The following is a 12,163-nucleotide window of genomic DNA, read 5'->3' as shown; positions in this document are numbered from 1 at the left end:
GTGCATCTCCGGACATAACTACTCTTGTCAAAGCTTCAGCCAGCGTTCATAAGTAGGTTTGTGTTTCCCTCCTAAGGGCTGGCAGGACAAGAGTGGTTGAACTCACATTATGTCTCAAAGCAAAAACAAAAATAAAAAAAAAAACCCATGCAGGTATTAATGTTGAGCTAGAATATCCTAACTGTATATGAAAAATTGAGTCTGTGCTTTCAAAATGCAAGTCTGAGTGGGATGAACAGAAGGACAGACACAAAGGGACATTGAGGTGACCTGTAATATGAGTCACTGCTCAGCCATCAACTTTGCAAGGAGAGTCACTGAGGCAAAAACTGCTCTGTGTCTATAATTATCATGGTTACAAGAGTATTTAGCAAATACACCACTAGATTTTTGTTGTTTTTCATTGCATTTGGAAGCACAGTATTCAATTTTTTTAATGGTTTCCAAATTTGTAAGTGAAATTTCACTTCTAAGGGGGTTTAAAGAAAACAAAATTCTCTAATCTCATGAACTTCAAATTCAATTCAGAAAGTTTCCTTTTGCTTACTATAAGTTATCTCAAGGTTTAAAAGTTTTACAAATTTGTAAGCATTTTGGCAATGTAACTAGTTGTCCCATAAAGCATGTAAATTCTAACTTTGTCAAACGATCTTATCTTGCTCATGATCTTATCACAATTTTTCGTGGTTTCTGTTTTCACTGAGTTGGGATGAAATCAGTGTATTCTTCCCACTGCATAATTTAAGAGTGCTTTGAAACGATGTAATTACAAACCTCAATGGCAGATTGTGAATTGCATTCACTGTCATAACTGCCACGAGCACAGCTTTCTTGCAGAACGGTGGGTAAAGCTGTCATGTTAAGAAGTCCCAATGCTCTCTGTCTGAATACTTGGATATCTGAAGCAGTTGTAGACTTGGATGCGATCCAAAACTAGACACGGAAGCTGGAAAGATGCCAATGTTTTGTGGATTCAAAGGAATTTTGAAGAAAAAAAAATTAAAACAAGAAAACACTAGATGAAAGAGTTTATAAGCAAGTACAGCCCTAATTTATTGGTCTTCCTGGGGTCAGAGAACATTTTGGATAGTTACCTATTCTAATTTTGATTGTTTTCTGGAAAGTAAAATTGAAAAAGTCTATAAAGTTTCTACAGAGCCTTCTTGGCCAATATCTACTATATTCACTCCCAACTCACAATTCCTTCCCTCACCAGGAACTTTTTGTCTACTCCAAGTTCTCAACTGCCTCTTCCTCCTCTGAATCTAGAGATAGCAGGCCCATTTAAAAATTCATGCAAAGTCTTCCTTATCCAGGAAGCCCACCTCTGGAGACTTTGTTCACATATTTCCTGGATCTAAATGCACAACAAAAGTCATTTCATACCTAAAAAGAGCACAAAACAACAATTAAAAAAAAAACAACAACAACTCCTAAGTACTTTCTCTTGCACTATGTCTTTTAATGTAAGGTGTTCATAGTCTCCAGGTAAACCATTTCCTTTAGAGTAAGGTCTTTGGTATGTGGATACCCAGGAATCAAATGGTTAATTCTATTATTCTGATTGTACCCAGTGGTGGGTCATTAATTTAATTTCATTTTAGCTATCCTCATCAAATTTCTATGTGAGATTTCTTTAGACAATCAACGTTTTGCCATTTTATAAATTACTAATTTGGCAGAAACAAAAACCAGCCACCCTGTACATAAAAATTGAGCAGCTTCAATTAAGTTTTTGTCATTGTCTAAAAAGATACACACTTTGCGACCACTGCAATTTCTCTGCTTTGCATTTCTGTGTTTATAAAAGAACTGGATGGTGCTGGGAAAAGAGCTCAGTGGCCCTTAATGACTACAATAACTCTCTTGTAATTTGCTGAAAGCAAGTGGTGTTCATTTACTCTTTTTCCTGAAGTTCACAATAAAAGCAAACAGGTAGATTTTTGTTTAGAGTCTTCAGTGTGTTAAATCTAAAGGCTTTGAAACTAGATAAATGCAGACTTCAGACCAAAAGAAATAAGCTTTAGAAGCAAAAGAATGGGGGAAAAGTGGCTTTGTACAAATTGAGTGCAATGTATTTGTTTAAATATTTTCAGATAATCGCTAGTAAGGTCAACAGTGGATACTGAAAAGGATGTATTATTAGTTTAGTATGTGACTTCCTCTATGAAAAAGCACTGAAGTAAAAGGAGAATTTAGGAATGGGAATTGGTACCTCTCTTGCTTGAATTTGCTTTGTAAATTGGAATATCTGGCTCACTGGTTCCAGTCTGGGTGTTGCTGGTTTCCAAAATTTTCTCTTCCTAGTGGCTTTCTGACAGCTGCTGTGTTGTGTGGCAAATGATTAACTCTGTCACCTCGACTTTGCATGCCTGCTTTTAAGTATGATGAGTTTCAATCTTGGAGTGGAAAAAGTACAGTCACCTTAAGTCTTACAGAACAACAATTTTAATAGTCCACACTAAAATAGGCAGTACAGTTTCACAGTTGGAAACACTCCCACCTTACTTCAAAATGCTTCTAAACTTAGATGGGTTTTTTCCCCAACCCTTCTCTTAAGGCATACATCTAGAGCAGTAACCCTAAAGTGCATTTCTCAGCATGACAAACAGCACTCTTGTCCCCGGAGTCCTCAACAGAAGCACAGTTTTCCTCATTGGAGGGGCTGCAGAGTGGGAATTCAGCTACTCACTACCTCTGAGACAATGACCCATCCGCCTGTCTAACTCCCATAGGTGACATGAACAAGGGCCAGGGCCCCAGAATAGCTTTTTGAGAGAAAAAAAAATTATGCCAACTTCCTCAGTAGCGGTATCTTCTCTTACTTCGAATAAATACTTAAGGCATGATTGAGTCATGAAATAAATTCAATTGACTGAATAAAATCTTGGGAGCCTTGTGTGAATATTCTGAATTTGGTGGGGTGAGACACCATGTGTAGGAACAGATCAGCATCCTCCAGTTTAGAACTGAGGTTTGGGGTGGTGGTGGGAAAAGACACAGTCCGGGAGCGCTTGCTCAGGCTATGGCTTGTCCTCCTGGAGATCACCAGGGAAGCCTGCATCCTCTGGCGACCTGTCTCCCTCTGGGAGCAGTGTGGCCCGCACTTTCCTCTTTTCCTTAAAGCGGCCAGAGCGGGAGATCTTCAAATTGCGGCGGCTGTTGCCCGATTTTTCCCCGGACAAATTGTCTGGTTTGAGGGGCTCGCCGTTACCCCCGAGGACATTGGGGTGCTGATTGTCTTGGGAGCTGCTAGTCCAATCTGGGTTGGGCAGCGCGGGATCCCCAGGGTCAGGCTGGCTGGAGGTCTGCACCCCAGCGGCGGCTTCCTTGCTTTTTTTCCTGCTGTTTGTTAGGGATTTCCACCAGGGGCCAGAGTTGCTGGTGCCACCGCTGTCAGCCATGGCAGGTAGGATGGGGGATCCCCAGAGCCCAGCAAGGGGAAGGGCCTCGGGGGCGGCCCCTCTCTCCTAGGGGTCTCTAGCCTTTCACGCCAGCTCCTCTCCGGCTTCTCCCACTCAGGAGCCAAGGCAGCGCCCTGCGCTGGGAAGAAAACAAGACTGGGTTACAGGGTTGGTGGAAGTCACGTGGCCTCCAGTCGCTTTCCCTCCCCTGAGCTAACTTGGCACCCAATTAGCCAAGATTGGAGCGCCCCAAACTAAGAGCCATGAGGCCCCAGGAGGCATTGCCACATCCCTGGAGGGTGCCGGTGCACAAGTGGCCTTCAGGGCGCCACTACCTGATCTGGTGCTTGAACTTTGAACTCTTTGGCCTCAACCTTTGCCTAGCCTTCAAGGGGAAGTGTAGAGGTCAGCGAGCCCTAAGGTCTGTCCCATCCACTCAGTTGACTTTTAGACGGATGCCCATGGGTGGCCCACCTGGCCTACGATGGCCTCCTCGAACAGGACTTGGAAAGAGGGTGCTCAGAAACAAGCGTACCTAAGCACAGGTGAACCATGAGTATTAGACCACGGTCAAACAGACACAAACTTTCCTTCAAAGGCTTTTCCCTATACACACATCCCCGCTGCAGGATCTTTTTCAATGTGATACTTGGGAGAAATTATACCCCAATGGGAGGACCGAGTTCGAGCTGTTTTTTACTCCTTTTAAGCTCTCCTTTAAACACGCACCTCTGGACTTAAATTTCCTTGAAACCCGCCATCCAATGCTTTCTTTTATTCCCAAAAGACCAATCTTGCATTCTTAGGAAAGCCACTCTGTCCCGGGTCAACAGCAGAGATGAGGCCAAGTGGCAGATGTCCTTCTCTCTTTTTCCCTTAGTTCTGTATTAAAATATTCAGTCTATTTGGGCCACGCAAACCAACCCTTAAGCATTTTAGTTACAAATTAAAGGCTTCTGTTCTTTTCCTTGCACAATTCCATCCTCCAAAGGATAGTAAAACATTTTGCTTTCTTCCCCTCGGCGGAGCAAGAAAGCTGCTGATTAGCACTTCGGGGCTCAGATCCGGAGCTGAGACTCCTGCCCACTTTCTGTGCATGTCCTCGGGGACACAACTACGGCGAAAGTAGGATCCGCTCGCGCCGGGACCGGATTATAGGTTTCGGCTCGGCTCCTTCCCAGCCCACGCGCCTGGCGCTGTGGGGTTTGGCGAGAGCGCGCGACAGGGAAACTTCCCAGTGTTTGTAGTTCAAGTTCTCCTCCCGGAACTGCTGAGAGAGGAAGTCCCAGCGCCTACGGGAGGCCACGCCGAGGCTAGGCTGAGCCCCAAGACCAAGGCAGCAGCTCCTCCCTAGGATGCCCTGAGGACACACTCGGGCTGGGACTTGAAAAACAGAGAAAAAGGGCCAAAAGTTCTTTCGGTACAAAAGGCACCCACACCCTCAGGCACCCTTGGGTTTGAAAACATCCTACTCCCCCCTGCTCTACAGATCAGAAAAGCACCCTCTACACACCAAGGTCTTTACTAATGGTGACGGTGAGCTCACCTGACCCTGCTTTCTGTCCCCTACCCTACACTTTCCTCTCTACGATCATCTAGTTTTCGTGCGCGAAAAGGCTTTGTGCAAATTGCGCAAAGAAAAGATTGCAAATTACACGAAAGTAGGAAGAGCGCAGTTCTTGAGCGCCAACGGCTCGCAGCTTCTCTTTCGGCGCCAGGAGGCGGAGCACAGGACAGCACACTGTGTGACACCGCAGCGCCAGGCTCTGTCTTGGCCGACACAGAACCGCCCCGGGTCGCTCACCTGTTTGGGCTTCCCGGGACCTCGCGGCCCTGAGCAGCACTCGCCGTCGAGATCACCAACGAGGCGCGCCCAGGACCACCCGAAGCCTAGGCGCGGTGTCCCTCGGCGCGGTCTTGGAGATCCGCTGATGCACAGCGTATCAGCCGCAGTCTTCCGTAGCGCAGCTCAGTCACAAGTGCGGGGCTGGTGTCCGCCGGCACCCCCAACTCCTGCGCGCTGTAGAGACAGCCTGGGACTCGCAGCGCTGTCGGTTGGGGTCTGAGGGTCGGTCAGATTCGTAGCCCCAGGTGAAAGCCCAGGCAGCCTTTCCTGGTTAGTAGCCTTACAATTCTCCCTCTTCCCTGCTAGCGCTGCTCGGGAGCCGCCGAGAGGTGGGACCTCGGCTGCTCAGTCCTGCGCACTGACCCTTCCTACGCGGCCGTAGGAAAAGACATCTGCCCACCTGCTGGTGATTCGCCAAGTGATTGGAGCAACCAGAGCCCAGCAGCAGCTGACCGGCCGGGGACCCGGCTGGGGGTGGGGGACCGGGGCGGAGGCGGTCTCCGCTGCTACAGGTGCAGGTAGGCACTTCGCGTTCCCGCCCTCCAGGGGACCAGATTGGATCGGGTCGCAGACGTGGCGCCAGCCTTGAGGAATGTGATTGGAGAAAAGCTGTGCTGCGCCACTCGCGGGACAGACTCCTGGAGAAGCAGCGGGGGAGACTGGAGACCCAGGCTGTAGGTGGGCTTCCTTGAGTGAATGTCGCGGCAGAATTTCCTCTGCCCCACCCGCATTTTTTTCCCCTCTGCCCTCTGGGTCCCGGCATCCCAAGTTTTGAAACTCACATGAGCAGATTCAAACGCGGGCACAATATTAGAGTGTTTCAGAAGCCCTTGGTTAACAGGCCACAGTATTATTAACCAGAGCCGGGGGCTGTTTCAGAGCACTCTGTGGATGAACTCATTTACTACTCACCCAAGCCTAGGGGTATGGGCTGTTATCCTCGCTGGACAGGAGAGGACACCCTGGTACATGAGGGTTAAACAGTCGCTCAGGGTTGCGCACCCGTGCATGATAGAAACGGCTTAGAATCTACTAGGTCTGACTCCAGCTTCAGATCATCTAGCGCGTTCTACACCAGTCTGTCGGTCTCGGGCTCTTAACAAGCCTAAGTGAGAATGTATTATTCCTTCACCCCTGGAATCCCACTGGGGAAGTATGAACCTAGCCCTGAGCTATTGCAGGAAGTAAACTGATGGATTGCTTCGTGGCGCAGGGAACTTTTGCTTGGTGCTTCTCACTAGTTTAACAGAAAGGTATGGACACGGGACATTTGTACCGATGAAGGCAGAGATGCAGCTTGCTTGTTCTTGCAGGATGCTCTTCCCCTGTCACTTCGGATGTTCCTTGAGCTCTTGTCCTTACAAGCGCCTCCCCCTCCGAGTCTGGACCCAGCCCCTGAGTGCTCAGAACCTTGTCCTGAGGACCTTATGCAGTATAGAAGTGCTGAAAGATATAATACCTCACTCAAATATGCGATATGGAGTTGGTAGAAGGGAATTTTATAGAGCATCTCAATACATTAAAAGAAGAAAAAAATCTGAGTATTTTGATTAATTTCTTAGCTTGGAGTTTAAAAAAAAATTAATGATGTGCCCAGCAGGGTGTATTTGAAAGCGATGTAGGGCTTTTTTTTTTTTAATTTATTGGGATTGGTTTTAAAGTGCAAACGTTTAATTCTAGCAGCAGGACTGAACAGACAGGCCGCCAACTTTGAGGGCAGGGCAGGACGGGACAGTTTATCATCATGCCATGACTGTACAGATGAAGAAACAGAAGTACCAGGAAAGTCTTTGTCTCCAACGGCACTGATTTATGGAACCCAGTCGCTACATTGCTGGCCATAGAGGTAGGAAGAATGATGACTTTTAGGAAAAGAAAATTAGTACTGCCAGTGGCGCGGGCACTTTCTTACTGAATGATTCTATATGAACCGCTGAAATAAAAAATTTGTTTCTTTTACTCCCCCTCCCCATTTTAGCCAACTCTGAGTATTTTAGTCATGTTTCATGAGTTGCACCGTAACACCTCACAAATAAGCCTGGCATGCAGCAATCACATTTAAATGCAGACCAGGGCAAAGTGGACCCAGGTAAAGGGAAGGGATGAGCGTTCCTGGGGAAAACAGCACGTGAGGAGCCTGGAGGTGTGTGGGAGCCTGGAGTTCTGGAGCTGCAGGCAGGTGTTCCGAGTGCCGAGAGCCAGCTGAAGTACTGGGGGAGATGAGGCTGGGAAGCTGGGCGACACTATACCATTCAGATCAAAGTTCATTGAAGAGGGAGTGACAGCCATGCTGGGGATCCAATCATGTGCTCGGTAAGTGCTCCACCATTGAGTCACACCCTCAGCCTGAATTTTACATTTAAATAACAGTGTAGCTCCCTGTAAAGAGCAGCTAGTAGAAAGCACGGACAGGGCCACAGTTGTGCAGTTGTGCAGTTGAGCAGGTGGGATATTTTAATGGCTTGTAGGATGGTGGTAGTAGTGGGGGGGTGGTGGTAAAGAAAATGTGATGGATGCAAAAGAGATGCTGGAGGTAGAATCAACTGGGTGCTATTTCACTTAATTCAAACAAGGAGATTGAGTTTGACTAGATGCTTAAAAGAGAAATACTTTCCCAATTTTCCTTGTAACTAGGAGTGGCTGTGTGATCCAGTTCTGGCCCATAGGGCTATAAGGAAGACTTTAGGAAATTCTTTTTCCACAAATAAAGGGCAGAACCTTCTGACAGAAGATCTTTTACCACACCATTGATTCTTGCATTTAAGCCTAGTGTATTTGTGATGTCTGGTGTTGTAGCAGTCATATTGCAACAGTGAGGCAACAAGGATGAGAATGAAAGGCAACTTTCGAAGGATGATGGCATAGAAATGTGGGAAGTGTCTTGGTCCTTGATGACACCTGTGAGCCCCTAAAAGAACCCTGGGCCATGTCCAGACTTCTAGTTCAATGGGATAATACATAGTTCTATGACTTTAACCACAGATTTAAACAATTTTCAGTTACATAAGGCCAAACATATTCCTGCTTGATATAAACTATTATAGTTACAGGAAAATGTGTGTAATGTTTGGACCAACAACCTGAGGGTGGGGGTAAATTCAAAAGTGAAGACCATCAGATTATCTGAGACATCATATTGACATTTCTGTTGTTTTGTTGAGAGAGGGTCTCCCTATGGAGCCCAGGCTGGCCTTGAACTCACAGTCCTCCTGTTTCTGCCTCCTTAGTGCTGGGATTACAAGTAATTTGACTTTTAAGGACAGAGTTTTGAATCAAACAGTGAAGATTTATTTCCCTCCAACTTCTGTTTTCTACAAAAAATTTTATAACCTCCTCATGGCAAAATACACACACACGTGCATGCATGTACACACATAGTGCATGCATGTACACACACATGTGCTATACACAGGTACAGTATTAAAAATGCAGCTCTGTTTTGTGATTATTGACTCAGGAATCATACTGTTGGTTCTATATGAGGGCATGGTCTGGTCCTATAGTTTTGTATTGTTTAGCTGGACATCATACAGTGGAGATACATTTAAAAGTTGACCAACCCAATTAATAGACAATGACTCCATGTGACAGTATTCACATATGCTTAGATTGGACATTCTATATATTCGTTAATATATTACCTTGTCATTTGATTTTTCAAAAGTGTGTTGATTTGAGTAAAGATATCTTCTTTTGTTTTCTTTTTAAAATTAAATTGCTACTTTCTTGGGGACAATAAATGCTTACCTTCAAAGACAGTAAAGAATGAATTCTTAGAAAGCAAACATTGTATACTAGGAATTAAAACCAGAATTTTAGAGATTTAATTTTAGAGCCTGGTATTTGCTTGCCTACCAAACTTGGCCTTACACCGAGGCTACGAAGTGATCATCTTCCTTTTAAATGCCTGGAGTGGGAACTTGGTAAAGGAAAACACAACAAGAACACTGCAGAAATAGAGTGAGTCAAAATGAGGAAAGTAAAGATAACCATTTTCATCAAGAGAAAGCCTTGGCTATACTTTGGCATTCATCTTTTTGTTCTTTTTTTGCCTGTTTTCACTCTTCCCTGCCTTTCTTTTCTTTCTCTTCTTCCCTCCATCCCTTCTCTTATTGCTATCTTTTATGAACATGTTCACCCTTAGAGAATTAGATGCGTATCTCTGTGTTCTTTATCTCACAATAATCACAGGACCCACACTTCACTTTCTCCTTTCTGGGTGTGCATGTCAGTGTTGTTGGATTTCACTTATAAACTTTTAAAGTAGACACTGAAGCCAGACAGAACATTGGAATCCACTTTCTACAGCATATTCTCTTGTACTCTGCCAGTTAAGTGAATGCACATCTAGAAGTTCCAATATTCTAGTCACAAAATGTTTCTAATTACTTCACATCCATACATTTCCCTGAGCTTCAGAGTGAATTGGTCAGAGCCTTCTCTCTGTAGGTCAGCCCATACTAGTGGACCAAGCTATCCTGCTGGACCACTCCTCGTGCCTTTGTCTCATTCACTCCTTTCACTGGTTTGGAAGTCATCAGCCTCTCTGTTTCCCCTTCTTTACCAAATGGCCATCCGTTTTATCATGCACAATATTGGCGACAGGAATTGGTTATTTCCCCAGCTAGCCATTCTGCAGGAGAGCTGCAGTGTGGACCTGTCAGTACCTTTTTTTCTTTCCTCCCCCACCAACAACCCTCCTTCCTCCTTCCTGGAAAAGGAAGAACCCATCTTTCTTGCTAGCCCAGCTTTCTGATGTGTTGTTCACGCTTGCTGAAGACGACACAACTCACTCTTACTGTCTGCAGTCTGGTGTCTGCCCCACTACCATGTCTTCTCTAATGTCCCAGATTTAAAGGACATTTATCAGTCTTCACATTTTTGACCTCTTTGCATTTTTGACCTTTTTGACATTTTTGACAACTCTTTAAAGCATTCATAATTCTTCTCAATTCTCTTTTTTCTCTCTGACTGCTCCTGTCTCCTCTCTTTCCAATTGATATTATGAATGCAAGTGGATATTTTTTAGGCTGTTGCTATGAGTTCAATAGCATGGTGGGTGTTTTCAATGTATTATCTCATTCAATGATCATAGTAACTATGATCATGGTACTAAGAGAGCAAAATAGCTTGTATGGTAGAGCCAGGATTTAAAAATGTGGTTATCTGATGCCAGAGCATAAGCTTATAAACACTGTATGATATTGGATTTCTCCAGGGTAGCTCTGAGCTCTCTCCTGGTCAACTTTGCCATAGTCATGGCTTTATATACTATTTACCTGAAAGTGAGTCTTGAATTTGTATCTTCAGCTCAGGCCCCTCTGAATTACAAAGCTGAGTATTTACCCAGGTCCTTGATATTTCTGCTTGGCTGCCTTCAAGCTAAATAAGTGGAAAATATGATCTCCCAACATTGCCTCCCAGGCACATTACCTGCTCTTACTCCAGAATCTTCTATCTAAGTGCTTGGCACTGTGCATATATAGAAGAGTAAACCAGAAACCAAGGTGTCTTTCTTGGTCCATGTTGGCTGCTATAACAAAATGCCATAGACTTTATGGTTTATAAATAATGCACATTTATTTTTCACAGTTCTGAAGTCTTAAGATCAAGGTGCCACCAGATTTGATGTTTGGTGAAATTCCCTGTTCATAAATGGCTGGCTGCCTTCTTGCTGTGTCCTCACATGGAAGGGGTGAGGGAGCTCCCTGGGGTTCCCATCGTAAGGTCATTAATCACATTTATGAGGACTCAGCCCTCAAGACCTTATCATTTCCTAAAGGCCTCACCTTCAAATACAAATTGTGCTGTGGGTTAGGCACCAACATGGGAATTTAGAATGGACATGAACATTCAGTCTGTAGCAGTGAACTTCTCATGTTTTTCCTCTCTATTCATTCTCCCATCTGGTATGCCTCAAAGCCTGTCAGCTTAACCTCCTAAAAGCCTCATACAACCATCTGCCACCCTCCATTTCCATTGCTCCTCTATAATCTAGACTGTTATCATCTCTAGACTGGAACCTCAAAGCAGTTTAGCTGAAAACCTCTATCACTCTTGTCCTGCCCATCCTGCATCCATTTAGATGTAATCATTTAACAATGGTCTCCCTTCCTACAACCTCCCTCAAGCCCCCCACCCCACCACAGTGGGACCCTTGTATTTGGGGTGCCAAGCTGGCATGATTCACAACCTGACTGATATAATTCAATATGGCTGACGTGATCTAATTCTTCAGCACCACCTCATTACTCTCTCACCATTTTCTGCCCTCAAGCCACACTGACCTCTATTACCCTCAATAAAACCTTTCTTGACACTCCTCTCTCCCCTTAACCAAGCCCTGTTACACATTCATCGTACAATTATTAAAATAGGTTGTTTTGTTGTTATCCAGTAAGTGGTTTACATTTTCTAATTTTTGCTCTTTTCCTGCTTTTTTTTTTTTGCTCTTTTTTTACCTGAGAACAGGACTGTCTGAAATGCATCCTTCAGATTTTCTTCTAGTAAGAATCTGAGGGTGTTAAGCTTTTTAAAGTTTTTTGTCTGCTATTTTGTCCTAATACTGGTATGATATCTTTGCTGTGTACAGAATTTTAGGTTTGCAGTTATTGTTTTCAGCCCATTAAATATATATCATTCCACTGTCTTTTAGCTTACATCACTTTTGTTGAGAAGTTAGCTGTCAGTCTGTACCCTCTTTGGAAGGTAATTGGTTCTGTTTTCCCCCCCTCTACTGCTATTAAGATCTCTATCTTTGCCTTGTACTTTCTTCAGCACCACTGTGATATGTCTAAGAATGTATTTCTTTTTATTTTTATACTGTTTGGGATTACCTGCTTCTTAATTCAGTTTTAAAAAACTCTTAGCCATTATTTCTTCAAACATTATCTCTGCCTCATTATTTCCTTTT

The 12,163-nt window shown here is 44.4% G+C and overlaps 1 protein-coding gene and 1 long non-coding RNA gene across 3 annotated transcripts; one reads left to right on the top strand and one right to left on the bottom strand.

The window, feature by feature from the left end:
- Nucleotides 1–2,432: 2,432 nt before the first annotated feature.
- Nucleotides 2,433–6,041, bottom strand: Prr15 (proline rich 15). Its single transcript, XM_074065217.1, has 2 exons — nucleotides 5,209–6,041; nucleotides 2,433–3,543 (listed from the first exon to the last, which is right to left on the bottom strand). Exon 2 carries the CDS (start codon nucleotides 3,402–3,404, stop codon nucleotides 3,024–3,026), a length of 381 nt encoding a protein of 126 aa, XP_073921318.1. The 5' UTR covers nucleotides 3,405–3,543; nucleotides 5,209–6,041; the 3' UTR covers nucleotides 2,433–3,023.
- LOC141420718 (uncharacterized) lies at nucleotides 4,680–8,858 on the top strand. Of its 2 annotated transcripts, none has more exons than XR_012445259.1 (3): nucleotides 4,680–5,271; nucleotides 5,557–5,928; nucleotides 6,931–8,858. It is a non-coding gene; the product is annotated as an uncharacterized lncRNA (long non-coding RNA). The 2 variants fall into 2 exon arrangements; XR_012445260.1 differs by having other exon boundaries at nucleotides 4,683–5,271; nucleotides 5,557–5,768.
- Nucleotides 8,859–12,163: the final 3,305 nt, after the last annotated feature.

The sequence above is a fragment of the Castor canadensis genome, chromosome 2 (assembly GCF_047511655.1).
Source record: "Castor canadensis chromosome 2, mCasCan1.hap1v2, whole genome shotgun sequence".
Lineage (NCBI taxonomy): Eukaryota > Metazoa > Chordata > Mammalia > Rodentia > Castoridae > Castor > Castor canadensis.
This window is presented reverse-complemented; position numbering and strand designations above follow the sequence as displayed.

What these genes read in the sequence shown, in the direction of transcription:
- Prr15 (XM_074065217.1), bottom strand. Translation starts at nt 3,404, where the DNA reads ATGGCTGACAGCGGTGGCACCAGCAACTCTGGCCCCTGGTGGAAATCC.